This window comes from Mustela nigripes, chromosome 13 (genome assembly GCF_022355385.1).
Source record: "Mustela nigripes isolate SB6536 chromosome 13, MUSNIG.SB6536, whole genome shotgun sequence".
Classification (NCBI taxonomy): Eukaryota; Metazoa; Chordata; class Mammalia; order Carnivora; family Mustelidae; genus Mustela; species Mustela nigripes.
This window is the reverse complement of record NC_081569.1, coordinates 37,712,947-37,727,708: the sequence shown is the minus strand read 5'-3', so window position 1 is coordinate 37,727,708 and position 14,762 is coordinate 37,712,947. Positions and strand designations below refer to the sequence as shown.

Genomic DNA, 14,762 nt, shown 5'->3' with positions numbered 1-14,762 from the left:
TGCCTTCACTTCTCATGATGCCTAGTGAATACACAGCTATGGGCAAGGCGAAACGATACATGTTCCTGGAGGGACAGAGGCTCTGGGGATCTTAAAAAAAAAAGGGCAGCAGCTACAAGACCACAGGAAGAGGACGTATGAGCTCAGTCCAAAGGGACAGCGGGGTTCTAACTGGCCGAGACAGGGAGGGGGTCTGGGGTAGGAGAGGCATTGGAGACAGACAACTAACATGACCTGAAACAGGGGACATATGGCAAGGGCTGGCCAAGGGGACACAGGGCAAGTCCAGGAGGAGGACAAAGGAAAGCAAATCAGAAAAGACAGACTGACGCCAGACTACATATGACTCTGGGAGACAGGCTCTGTTAGTACTGCTTTCCCCATAGAGAGAGGAGGATTCTGGGGATGACAGATGTGGTCTGCCCCAAAGGATGCAGTCATCACTCACCTGCCATGCTTAAGGTCACACAGCCTTCATCTGTGTAAAAAGCAAAGAATCTATACGCGCGCATACTCACACACCCATACTAGACATGCAGATTCCAGTCTCTCAACAGTAACACATGGTGAAGGCGCCGGTCCAGAGCACTTCAACATGGTTAGCAGCATCCTCAGCCTCCACCCACCAGATGCCAGCAGCTTTGCCCTGGTTGTGACAACCAAAATAGTCTCCAGACGCAGTCAAATGTCCCCCAGGGCATGTGGGCAGAATCATGCCCAGCTAAGAACTCCCAACACAGACTACCTCCCAAAGAGGTCAGGAATTACAAGGATAGGGAGGAGGAGAAAAATTGAGGGTATTTTGCTGACTGGTGCACAGAAACTGAATTTTTAAAAAAATGCAATGTTACTCTACAAAATAAAATATGGTACCCCAAAAAAGGATCTCCCTGCTGCTAAGCAGTGGAGACCAAGCCCATGTCTCGACTCTGTCTACTGAAGGGGACCTCAAAGCAAAGGCCCAGAGGCAGCAAGCAATGCTACTGGGGGCACAGGGGTTTGACAGAAACACACAGTTTTCTGGAGGCAACAGAGATGCTTTAGTGTGACCGGTGCCGGGTTCACCACAGAAAGGGTGAAGTGAGGACCAGGGCGTAAAAGGCAGGTGAGAGGCAGCTTACGCAGCACTCTGTAGCAGGAGGGAAGCTGTGGGGGGTGCTGCGGGGGGGGGGGGGGGCAGCTGCACCTGCAGCAGGAGGGAGTGATGGGGAGGGGCCGAGTCAGGAGGGGAAACAGGAAGAGCATCACCAACCACCCAGGCTGACCTTAAGGAGGCTGAACTGCGGCGGCGGCCACGGAGAAGGAGATGGGCCAATGGAAGGGAAGCCACGGGCGCAGAAGCCACGGACCCTGGCAGCAGACGGCAGGTGAAGGACAAGGCAGAGACAGAGACCCCAGGGACAAAAAGTAATCATTTCCCACTAAACTCAGGGGTTCCTGTGTCCCACCTAGCAGAGGCACAGATCTGTACCCCCATTTCATTGTACATGGGATCAACTCAAACGGTATGAAAGGTTTTATACACAATTTTTTTTTTTTTAAGATTTTATTTATTTTTTTTTGTCAGAGAGAAATCACAAGTAGATGGAGAGGCCGGCAGAGAGAGAGAGAGAGAGGGAAGCAGGCTCTCCACTGAGCAGGGAGCCCGATGCGGGACTCGATCCCAGGACCCTGAGATCATGACCTGAGCCGAAGGTAGCGGCTTAACCCACTGAGCCACCCAGGCGCCCCTTATACACAATTTTTAAAGAGTTTTCCTCTCATTCCATCCGCCTGCTTGTTCCCAAAGGCGATCACCATTTACTGCTCTGTATCCTTCCTGAGCAATTCAATACCTGACAAGTTGAATACCTACCTGCACAAGCATATACACATACGCATTCATTTTGGGCTGGTTTCTATTAATACGATCGGTATTCCATTTACAATAAAAAGGAATTAAAAACAAGGACCAGAAAACTTCTGGAAGTCCATCGCAGACCCAGACTGAGAACCCCGACCTCTCCTTAAGCTGATATTCTGTTTCGCTGTGGTACATTCTGATTCATTCACACAGAGACTACTTAGTGAGCACTCCACAAAGTGTCAGAAATATAAAGCGTTTAAGATGGTCCCTCCTTCCAGTTGAAGAGAATGACCTATGACTTAACAGGAACGGTCCAAGGACACAAGAATTAGAGTAGCAGTGTGGCAGGGTGCTGTATTTCTGCTGGAGTCAGTAAGCTATTAGGAAAAGCGACACAGAAGAGATGGCTTTGTCAAACTGTGGTATTAGGTATCTTTTACTAGACACCACACTGTCCCCGAACTCAGCAGCCTAAAATAACACTAACCATTTACTAGCTCACAGAGTTTCTGAAAGTAAGGAATCTCGAAGTGACTTGGTTGGGGAGCTCTGGCTTGGGTTGTCTGATGAAATTTTATTCAAGGGGCGCCTGGGTGGCTCAGTGGATTAAGCCTCTGTCTTTGGCTCAGGTCATGATCTCAGGGTCGTGGGATCGAGCCCCGCATCGGGCTCTCTGCTCAGCAGTGAGCCTGCTTCCCCCTCTCTCTGCCTGTCTCTCTGCCTACTTGTGATCTCTCTCTCTCTCTGTCAAATAAATAAATAAAATCTTAAAAAAAAAAAAAGAAAAAGAAATTGTAGTCAAGATGCTAGCCAAAACTACAGTCATCTGAAGGCTGGAGTGGGGCCAGAGGATCCAGCTCCAAGATGGCGCACTCACATGACTGTTGATGGGGTCTCAGTCCTTTACCACAAGGGACTTCCCACAGGCTGCCTGTGGGTCCTGACAACATGGTAGCTGGCTTCCCCCAGAGAAAGTGACACAAAAGGAAGCAAGGAAGAAACTACAGTGTCTTTTATAACCTGGCCTTGGAAGTCAGACTCTACCATTTCCTACTGGTCACCCAGATCACCCCTATTCAACACAGGAGGGGACTACGAAGGGGCAAGAGTACCAGGAAGCCCAGGTCACCGGGGGTCATCTCAGAGGCTGGCTACCACTACGGCCTTGTATATCCGGGTTTGTTTGGATGTTGTACCTATTTCTGTGTCCACACTGCTCCTTCTCTAATGGACTTAAAGCTTATGACATGTTCCGTTTTCTGCTTAATGTGATCAAATAATAGTGCCAAATTTTTCCACCAAGTAGAAATCTACTTAATGATCTTGGCAGGTCTTTAGAAAAATGTTCATCAGGCAGAGTTTAGAGGGTCAGAGAGAGTATAGAGGATCAGGGAAAGTATAACACAGATTAAGTAGGATTTCTGGTAATAAAACTAAAGTGTTTTTACTTTCAGATGTTAAGGATTTAACTACTTGCAATATTCTAGTGGCTGCGACAGTCCCTGCTATTGAAAAGAGACCCTCTCATTACACAGCCCAGTCCGTGGGCTGACCGTATTCATGCCCGGGCACGCATCTGGTTACTGGCCCTCAGTGAGAGGCTACTGCTCCTGTCTCGCTCACATACCTGAGCTCCGAGTAGCGTCCGTAGATGCCTCGGAGACCTCAAAATATTCCTTCCATTTGGGGAGACAGGCAAGCACACCACAGAGAAATTCTCACTACTTCTATAAATGCATGAAGGCATTTCCAGCACTGAGACATTCAACCACCTTAGCAGACAAGAAACAAATGACAACTTTCCTCCTACAAACCTCACCACCCATGGAGCAAACTTCTCCCTTCAATCCAGGGTCCCTATCCACCCTCATGCACTTGCTCATAGACACAGACTATAAATCCAAGCAACTAGTACTGGCAAAGAGCAAAACCTCACCCGCCCCCCCCCCAAAAGTGGGGCCCTCACAATCTTACTCCTTTCCCTTTTCTGCCCCTCAGCAGAGAGAGGGGAAGGTAAAAACCCCATTAAAAATGCAACCGTAGGGGGGCGCCTGGGTGGCTCAGTGGGTTAAGCCGCTGCCTTCGGCTCAGGTCGTGATCTCAAGGTCCTGGGATCGAGCCCCGCATCGGACTCTCTGCTCTGCAGGGAGCCTGCTTCCTCCTCTCTCTCTCTCTCTCTCTCTCTGCCTGTCTCTCTGCCTGCTTGTGATGTCTCTCTGTCAAATAAATAAATAAAATCTTTAAAAAAAAAAAAAAAAAAAATGCAACCGTAGGGACACTTGGGTGGCTAGATCAACAACCCACTCCCAAGATTAGGAACTGAGGCCAACGTCACATCTCCTGAATTACTTGAGCCTCGTCCTCTGGTCAAGCCTCAGTACACGTGGGAAATGGACAAGGCAGGCAAGGCAGGGACAGCATGACTTGTAGACCAGGCTGTTGTGTCACCCTTCCTGAGGCCAGGGTAAGGTTTTTTTTACTGCCTTCCCCACCCAATTAAGGTTCAACACTTTCTCTTCACACTGCATGAGAATTCACTGCGATTTTCTGGGTCATCGGAGGGCTCTGGGTGTCCTGAAACCTCCACCACCCCTCCCACTGGAGCTGCAGGAAAACGCCCTCCTGCTTAACCACACCCATGAAGCCTCGAGGTACCATCATTAATGCCTGGCCGATGTCCTACCCATCCCTGTGTGAGGAACCTTCCTAATGCAATCTGGCATCATTTCTTCCTCCTGCTCTGGGATGCTCTCCACAGAACAGCAGCAGCCAAATCCCCTCGTGATTCCCGAGAGAAGAGCTCCGTTACTGCTGCTGTCCGAACCAGGAAATCGAGGTCCTCCTTGTAACCACTTTATTTTTTTTTAAAGATTATTTATTTATTTATTTGACAGAGAGAGAGATCACAAGTAGACAGAGAGACAGGGGGCGGGGTGGGGGGAAGCAGACTCTTCACTGAGCAGAGAGCCCGATGTGGGGCTCAATCCCAGGACCCTGAGATCGTGACCCAAGCGAAAGGCAGAGACTTAACCACTCAGCCACCAAGGCGCCCCATACTTTATTTTATGAGGTCCTCCCCTCTGGAAATCTTAACTGCAACTGGAATCTAATTGACTCCTTAAATAAATGCAATCTATTTTAGCTCCTCTCCCAGGTCATCGTTCTTTCTTGGTCTTGCATTTAAGGCATTTAAATGTCCAGGATTTCTAATTGTCAACTGTGAGTTTATTAAAAGTTGTTGTGTACAAAGATAGCAGCTTTAAGGGATGCTAATGTCCAGAAAGGCTTGAAAAGGTCCTGGGGGAGGGAAGTTCTCTTTTTCACTTCTAATTCTTAAGTATTTGGTACGCAGGAGACACTTAGGGTGTCCAGGTACAGAATGGATGGACGTGCCACTTCTCTCCTGAATTTTGCCACCCAAAGCAGTAAAACTTTCCTGCTCTTCCCACCTGCCTGCGATTCCACCACAGCACCAAAACATCATCCTCTTACCTGCAAGGCTTTCTTCCTACAAGACTGTAAACGATCTTCGATCTTCGAAGCTAGAGACCATGGCACGCCCACCTCTGAACTCTCAGTGACTGACACCGCAAAAGCATACTCCCACGTTTGATGAGAAGGGAATGGCTGTCTCTGGGACTCTTACTCTGTCTTCCACAAACACAGCAAGTGAATCTGGCAGCTCAGTTAAAGCACCAGGAGTGAAGTGCAGAGATGTCCTGTTCACCAAGGACCCCCGCACTTGGGGTCAGAATCGCAGTGGGGAGGGGGCACATCTAGGGCTTACACCGTGGTTCCCAAACAAACATGCTAGAACATCACACCATGCCTCCTATGTAGCTTTTTTTTTTTTTTTAGATTTTATTTATTTATTTGGCAGAGACAGAGATCACAAGCAGGCAGAGAGGCAGGCAGAGAGAGAGAGGGAAGCAGGCTCCCTGCTGATGCGGGGCTCCATCCCACGACCCTGGCATCATGACCTGTGCTGAAGGCTTTTAACTGACTGAGACACCCAGGCACCCTTATTCAACTACTTTTTAATCAATACAGAATGTAAAAGAGCAATGCAATGACAAAAAGAGTCGTTTCTTCAGGAAAAAGAACTGGAGAGAAGAGAAATGAAAGGAGACCTTGTTTAACCTTGAATCTTTAACCTTTATCTTTATCTTTAAACTTGAATCTTGTTTAACCTTTAATAACCTTGAATCTTCCCCATTTCACTTTTGCCGATGGAGAGTTCTAGGCCACCCTGGGCACACGTGAGTCGGTGGAAAAGAGATACTTCCCTTTACCCAGCCAAGTGCAGCCCTGCCACTTCTGTTCTCAACAGCGGTCATGCGGAGTGAGCGGAGTACCTGAAGGGAGCAGGCTGAGGAAATGGGGATTTTTTTACAGGTTCTCTCACTATCCTGACTCCCATGGAGAAAACAGAAATGAGATTTTCCCCTGAAACAACCCTATCTTTAAGGGAGGCAATTCCATTGATCCTGAGATTAGCAGTGGTTTTGCCGTCTGACCCTCTGCTGACCTTTTGCTTTTATTTTATTATTTATTTATTTATTTATTTACTTGTCAGAGAGAGAGAGAGAGATCACAAGTAGGCAGAGAGAGAGGGAGAAGCAGGCTCCCCACCCAGCAGAGAGCCCAATGCGGGGCTCGATCCCAGGAACCTGATATCATGACCTGAGCAGAAGGCAGATGCTCAACCCACTGAAGCACCCAGGGGGCCCAACCTTTTGCTTTCAAAGAAACAGTTTACAGGTTGTAAGAAAAGAGGGAATAAAAATCCTGAAATGACACAGGAAAGGCACTGAAGCATGTCTTCCTTTTTGTAAGACTGAGCGACATTTCCACATTGTTCGGTGAAACACAAACACGAAGTCATAATTTGAGGGCAGCTTTGGAGGCGAGAAAAAGTTGCGACATTACTGAGTTTGAATAAAATTGATGTAAGCATTATAAAATTTAAAACGTGGACGTAATGTTAGAATGACAGACACTCTAGGGAGCGAAACAAGATGAAAGCACAGAGATCTGTATATAAATATGTAAATGCAAAAACAGGTTGCTTCTAGAAGTTTCTCAAATATATCATTCATTAAACCAAATCCAGTGCTCTTGTGCCTGCTCTCCTGTTCCTGGACCTGGCTGCTTGTCCTCACGTCTCTGCACTTGCGTCATCCCCCACCTCTCCTACCCGAAGCCTTCCCAGTCTGCCAGGAGTGGCCCCCACCCTCGTGGAGTGGCTAGGAAAGCCTGTCCTAGGTCCCTAGAACAAACACCAAGTAAATGTGCCCTCCCCAACTGAAAACCACTCAGGTGTCATGGCATTGAGGCATTCAATGAGTCCTCCTATCCCTCTCTACCTCACCTTTTCTATCTTAAAGTCTTTTTGTGTTCTTAAAACACACACACACACACACACACACACACAAAAACCCAAAAATGTGTGTTATTATAAAAAATTTTAAACATTAGCAAAAGTAGAGCACATAGTAGAATTAGCTCCTTACCCATCACGCAGCTTTGATAAATAGCAACACATGACTAATCTTGTTTCCTCCACACCTCCACGTACTTTCCCCCAAGAGGATTATTTTAAAGCAAATTCTCCAGACAGCCTACCATCTCACCTAAAAATACTTCGGTAAATTTCCTTAAAAGATAATGGACTCTTAAAAAGAATAACACTATTGTCACCCCTAAAACTTTTGGTTACTTTATTTCTTGAAATCCTTAAATAAAGAGACAGTGTTTAAATGACTCCAGTGATTTCCTTTCTTTTTTTTTTTTTTTTTAAGATTTTATTTATTTATTTGACAGACGGAGATCACAAGAAGACAGAGAGGCAGGCAGAGAGAGGGGGAAGCAGGCTCCCCACTGAGCAGAGAGCCTGATGCGGGGCTCCACCCTGGGATCATGACCCGAGCCGAAGGCAGAAGCTTTAACCCAATGAGCCACCCAGGTGCCCCAACTCCAATGATTTCAAGTGTGTGTGTGTGTGTGTGTGTGTGTGTGTGTGTGTATTTGCTATTGGTTTGTTTGAATTGGGATCCAAATATGGTCCACGTGTTGGATCTGGGACTCTGCCTCTCCAAAGTCTCTTTTAATCCGTACCCATCTTAACTTGCATTGTTCCACAAGGCTCCAGCCCAAACCCGCGTTGCATTTTCCCACCTACGAGGTGCTGAATATGCTGGACTCAGTACCTCGGGCGTGCTCGGCCTCCACACTCGAACACCACTCACGTTCCCTTACACACTGCCTCTCCTGAGCACAGGCCACCTCCTACTGCACTTGATGTCTGGGGCATCTGCTCTTTCCTCCTCTGTAGTTAGCTCGAGTGTTACTCCTCCCCCCTACAGTCTTCTGGAAGGTACATTTATCTGATTTATCTTCATAACCTTCATAACTCCTTGCACTTGGCCATGGTTCGGTAAGTAAATCTGTAAATGCTCGATTTACAAATGATACAAATGGAGAAGTGAAGGACGGCGGCAGTCTGCCACACATCTTCATCGTCCCTCCGCTTCCCCTCATCCACTCACAACTGAGGTAGCTGTCGCTTAACCTGTCTGTTGGGGTCATAAAACAGCCTCCTGGCCCAGAAGTCACACCACACAATACAAAAATAAAAGTGGCGGGGCGCCTGGGTGGCTCATTGGGTTAAGCCTCTGCCTTTGGCTCTGGTCATGATCTCAGGGTCCTGGGATCGAGCCCCATGTCGTGCTCTCTGCTCAGCAGGGAGCCTGCTTCCCTTCCTCTCTCTCTGCCTGCCTCTCTGCCTACTTGTGATCTCTGCCTGTCAAATGAATAAACAAAATCTTAAAAAAAAAAAAACCTTTATAAAAAATAAAAAATTAAAAGTGGCTCCTTCAACACCCTCAAAAGCCTTGTGTCTTTTAGACACATATTAGTCCTTCGAAGATCGACACTAACATGATGACAGTGCTCCCCACAGACAAGATTTAGTCGTTTCCACAAGAAACCATTCGAATTCATCCATGAGACCCCAAAACACTCTAACATCTTAGGACTGTCAGGACTCAAAGGGAATCTCCCCTTTTGTCTGTTTATTCCTGTGATCCATAAACGTTTACTGACCTCCAAGTAAATGCCACACACATGAGGAATGCCAAATGGGAAATGACGACAGTCCTGAGTATGACAGGGGAGATAAAACCCGGACAAAATTTCCAGCATTCACAGGTCCCTGGAAATGGTAAGGCCCAAGAAGCAACCAGGGGCCTTTCGTGGAGGAACTGGACATTTGAGCTGAGCCCACTCTCTGGAAAACCTGAAAGCACTAAACCATTTGCCCTTCTCTTTTGCACAAGGAGTTGCAGGTGGGAAGGAGAAACTAATGCGCTAGACGCGCTTCATTTTTCTCTCAGACAGCAGTCACTCACAACCCCACTCCCTGCCCGTTTCTTCGCTTCGGTCCCGGCCAAGGCCACAGACTCAAGGACAGAAAGGACATCTCCTTTTCAAAACTAGAACAAGTCTTATAACCCAAAAAGTATGTCAGGAAATATGATGTCAAAGTCCTTAAAGGTCCTTTGAAAGAATGTCCTTTGACAGAACCCAGCTTTCCAACAGACATGAAGATCCAGCTCCCTACGGGAGGAGAACTCAAGTAGCTCACCCAGGGACCCAGACCACCACGGCTTGGAGGGAAAGATCTGCTTCATTCTGCTTGAGGAAATCCCCCCAAACCACAGCACTTGTGAGTTCTCGTCCGGGAAGCAGTCAACCTGTTCTTAAAAAGGCGTAGCTGCTTAAGTCTACACAAACCACTCTTACAGAGTACCTATTTGGAATACCTGTAAAATGTCTGTAACAGAACCTGACAGTTTTCACCAATTGTCGCAGTAATGTAAAACTTTAAGTGCTCAAGCTCAGGCCAGGATGAAATATTTGTTATTTGACAACTATAAGATAGCACTTAAGGGGTTTTAGGCCCCAGGACATTGGCAAAAATCAGAAACACTAATGCCAGACAGTTGGGCTGCCTCCTAAGACTTACCAAGTAAGTCTTTTAGTCACAGTGGTGGTAGGAGTCCCTCCCCTAGGGCAAGAAAAGGTTAAAGGCTTGTGCACACACACATTTAAGAGACACTCTACCAAGTTTAAAAATATATTTAAGAATATATTTAATTCACTCTCCTCCAAGTAGTTAATAGAATAATCTTAAAATTCTGTTATAAAATAATCTTAAAATTCTATTCTAGAATACCCACATGTAAATCATTTAATAAAAAGGCAGCTTCTGTCCACTAGACTGACGTAATTTTTTCCATTAGATATGATTCTGTCACATTTGTTCAGCAACCACCTTCAGAAACAAACGCTGTCGCAAAGAGACAATCGTGATGCTCTTTAAGAAACTGCATGGAAACACAAAAGCAAGGTACATTGATTCACAGTCATAGCAGGGTTTCTTAAAAGACCTTCCACATCACCATTGAAGAAAACCCAACAGGAACCATGCCACAGGGACTGATAATCTACTTAAGAGGAGAATTTGTCTTCCATTTACTTTCACTCATCAGACATCACAGAGATGTAGCTGTGTGCCAGACACTGTGCTAAACTCAAGAGACAAGGATCACACACATGCTGTCAATGTGCTGATGGGTTGAGTTTGGCCCCTATCATTCTCTTCCTGCTGATTTAAAAGCCAGGAAATCTCACATCAACATCCAGATATCTGGCTTCTTTAAAAGAGAGAGAGAGAGAGATTGCAACATGGGCCCAGGATCCCTTGACTAACAACTTTCAAGCGTAGAAGCAACTGACCCTATAGCAAAGACCCTACACACTTCCTAGTTTGCCACAGTCTCCACCGTGCCCTACTATTACCCCAACAACACACCCAGAGGCCCACTCATTTATGTCCCTTTTGGGCCCTGAGGTACTTGGGTTTGCCACTCCCACTCTAGAGAAAAAAAGAGAGGGGATAAAAATAACCCCTGGCTGAAGAAGCTCAGAGTCTAGTAAAGTCGGTAGACAGGATGAATTACAACATGGTATGTTATAAACTACAGCAGAGGAATAAGCAGGGAGCTACCAAAACCCTATGGAAGGGTGCCACTAACCCCACCGAGAGGAGGGAGGTACCCAGTCACCATCACAGGGGAAAGGACACTTGGGGAGGGTCTTAAGGGATGAGAAGATGGTCAGGCAGAAAATTGGAAGGAAGTCAGTCCACATGTGCACAGAGTTGAAAGGACTAAAATAATATGGAGTTTTCTGGAGACAGGGTTAGGCAGAGAAAGGACCTACTACACTAACAATTTTGAACTTATGTCTGGGGCAATGGTGAGCCAAGAGAGCTTTTGGGCAAAGGCTGACATGATCAGATTTGTCCTTTCAGGAAAAGATGCCAAAAACCTTGTAGAAAATGACCTGGGGCAAAGCTGGCATGCACCCCTTTGGATGCTACAGGGAATCCCTTTGTGTGGGTTTCCAGGTGCTCAGAAACCCTATGTTCTCTGCCCACGACAGGCATCTTGGTGAACTCACCTGTTACTTCTTTCACAGACCGGTACGGGTCAATGAAGTTATCTTTCTTGAACAGACATAATGAAAATGCTGTAAATTAACATCCAGTACTGACCTTTGGAAGGGTAAAAATGCAACAGGCAAGGTTTCTACAGATTATCTCCGTTCCACTCACCTACCCTGCTTCCCTTCCCCACTTCCAGTGTCTCTGAGAGGACACAGAAGCTTCTAACAAAACCCCTTGCCTCCCAGGTGTGGCACAAGCTTAACTATCCTTATATTTAAATCACTACAAACATGCCCCAAACCCCCTCCTCAAATACCCTTCATTATCACCCATGTTAACTTAAGCTTTGATGCAAGGTCTGGAGGTGGTGAACACACGCCGGGTTCAAAGAAGAATCATCTGACTCAGTAGCCTCCTAGCATGTCCCCCAAGAAACAAGAGCCCAGAAAAGCCTGGAGTGAGGACACCAGGCGGCTGCCCAGAAAGAACTGAAGATGGGAAAACACACACATATCCTCTCAAAGCAACAAAAAATTAAATCAGTTTCCATCTTCTCCCCCAAACTAAAGCATATCTCAAAAAAAGCAAAAGAACAAAACAAAACAAGAACCAAAAAAACAAAAACTAAGGCAAATCACCGAGAAGAGCTTTAAAAAAACAGTCTCGGTTATAACAACCCCAAACAGACTATTTCCCAGACTTTTTATTGTTATAACAAACAAAACCATCTTTCACTTCTTGTCATTTGCAATTACCATGCCGTAATTGAAAACCAGTGAATCACTATGGAACTTCGGGGAGAGAGGGGGGCCTACTCCCTCAGAGCTGTTGCTGTCACCGTCACAGGATGACACAGCAACAACATCAAGAGTTCTTTCCTCACATCTCTAACCTGTGCATTGCAAAGACTCTAAAAACTTCATGCTCTGTCATTTCTCTCGTTCCTTTAAGACGGCATGGTATTTCGGAGCATTTTCCCCTTCAAAAGACCTCAACATAATTTTTCGATCTATTCGCAGGAGCCAAGAATTCAATTAAGAGAAAAATTATCTTGCGAGGGTTTGGACAATTCAGCCCATTAACCCTCATGGAACTCTGCTGAGGAAAGAACCTGAACCGTGCAACGGGAGGCGTCCCGTGTCAAAAGGAACCGGCCAAGGCAGGGGCAGGGATGGAGTCCAGAAATCTGGGCCCAGCCTGCCACCCTGCCCCATTAGCAAAGCCACACGGTGCCCCGGGTCGCTGACCCTGAGGCGCAGCCAGAGGGGTCCAGCTCTGGGTTCTGCGAGAGGCTGGCGCATGGGCCTCCAAATCTCACCTCGAATGAAAGCATTACCCATGTAACAATTTTTAGATTCACAGACTCAAGATGGTCAACAGCAGCCCTGCCAAGCTCTGTTTCCATGATCTGATGAAACTGAGCTTCATTGTGTAATGGAAAACGACTGGCACGGGTGTGGGCGAGGTGGTCTTGCCCCTTCGTCTGTCCCCAAGCCGATGCCCGGGGTCCGGCCAGACCTGGCGTGGTGCCTCACCTTGGTGGCTTCTTCGACGCTCTCCCTCAGGGCCTGCAGCTCTGCGTCGTACTGCTCCTTCAGCTTGTCCATCTCCAGGTCGTGGCTGGAGACCTCTTCCTTCAGGGCTCCCTTCAGGGCGGTGAGCTCCCGCTCCCGCTTCCTCAAGAGCTCCTCCTGCTCCTCCTTGGCGATGAGCAGATCCTGAAGATCCTGTTTTGCCTGTAGGAGTTCCTGGAGAGAGGAAGCACGGAAGGGGAGGTGAGGATTAAACCTCTTCGCTGAGGGCCATGCAGGTCCTCCCCAGCCTGGGCTGCCCTACTCCCTAGCCATCCTCCGACTCTCTCCTCCCCACACCACCCACCACTCTGGACCATCGCCCCCTCTCCCTTTCACTCCTTTGGGGCCATCATGCCCTCGATTTGTCTGTCATGGCTTTTTTGAGTTTGATTTAATTTGAGAGAGAAAAAGGGAAAATGATTCCATTTTCATTATTTTGAAGGGGCACGTCTGCCTTCTCCACCTCCTTTCCTTCCTGTGCAGTGAAAGGTCTGTCGCCCTTGCAGTCCATGGGCTTTTGCGTGCTGTCGCTTCAGTGGGGGCCATGCTGACGGGCCGGCCTCCCTGCCTCCACACCACCCCTGGGACCCACGGTCCTGGCACTGGGGCTGACTCCGCCCCTTCTCCCCCTGTCCCACTCCCTGCTCTGAGCAGGTGCAACACTCCCATCTTCTCCTTAACTGCCAAGAGTTTCCGAAGAAAGTCACAAAACTGGGGCAACAAGTTCCACTACAAATCACATTAGCTAAACCCAAGTGTGTCCTGCCAGAAGCTCAGCATTCCTTTTACTTCACCATCTTTGTCCCAGACCCACTGAGCTCTCGTCAAGCCCCAGACACCCTCTCTTCCCGCGGGCGGGGACTCCAACACAGCTGCCTCAGCTCCCTCGGCACCCGGGCTCTCCTGTGCACGCCAGGCCCTCTCCACCCACAGCCACTTCACGCACACATAGCTGCCTCTCGCCAGCCTGCTCCAAGGCTTTCCTCCATCAGTGATTTTTTTTAAAGATGCTTATTTATTCATTAGACAGAGAGAGATGCAGCGAGAGAGGGAACACAAGCAGGGGGAGTGGGAGAGGGAGAAGCAGGATTCCTGCCGAGCAGGGAGCCCCATGCAGGGCTCGATCCCAGGACCCTGGGATCATGACCTGAGCTGAAGGCAGCTCAACTGACTGAGCCACCCAGGCGCCCCCATCAGTGATCTTTCTTCTGTCATTCTGTTCTCCTCTGTTTCTTGGATCTATGTCCTTTTCCTCAGGGCATAAGAATCCCCTGGGTCAAAGGCAACAAAACAAAAAAAAAAAACAAGCTTTTCCATAAAACTTCCTGAAAGTATAATTTCTGTTCACTATACTTCTTGACCACCGAGTCACTCCTCCATCTCTTGCTATATGGCTTTGGATCCTATTGCACTAAGACTGTCCCCCAAGGTCATAGTGACCTCTTAATCACCACATCCAGGCTTCATCCCAGTCCCCATTCTTCTCGACCCTTCTTTGACCCAACCCCCCTCCATCCCGTCTCCTTAAAATTCTCTTTGGCATTGCAGTTCAAAGACAGTCCATGCTCTTCCCTCAGGCTGCTGCTTCTACCACAATTTCTTCTGGCTTTTCTCTCTTTCTTCCCAAAAGCTAAGATGATCCCTAAGAATGCAACTTGCATTCTTTTTTTCTTTTTTGGCAAGCTCATCGATGTTTCCCCCAACTATTAATGCTAAGCAAGTAAGTCCCAAACCATTACCTCTGACTCCTGCCTGAGTTCAGACCTGCACTTGCGGCGACCTGCCAGACACATCCATCTGGATGTCCCTTGGGCACCTCAGGCTCAGGAGG

The 14,762-nt window shown here is 47.6% G+C and overlaps 1 protein-coding gene across 3 annotated transcripts in view; it reads right to left on the bottom strand.

The window, feature by feature from the left end:
- The window catches only part of CGNL1 (cingulin like 1), a 162,055-nt gene that overhangs the window by 67,925 nt on the left and 79,368 nt on the right, over positions 1-14,762 (bottom strand). For all 3 annotated transcript variants that reach the window (XM_059372005.1, XM_059372003.1, XM_059372004.1), the window contains exon 8: positions 12,893-13,105. In XM_059372005.1, coding sequence (XP_059227988.1) covers positions 12,893-13,105 — 213 coding nt within the window. The remainder of the gene's footprint in view (positions 1-12,892; positions 13,106-14,762) is intronic.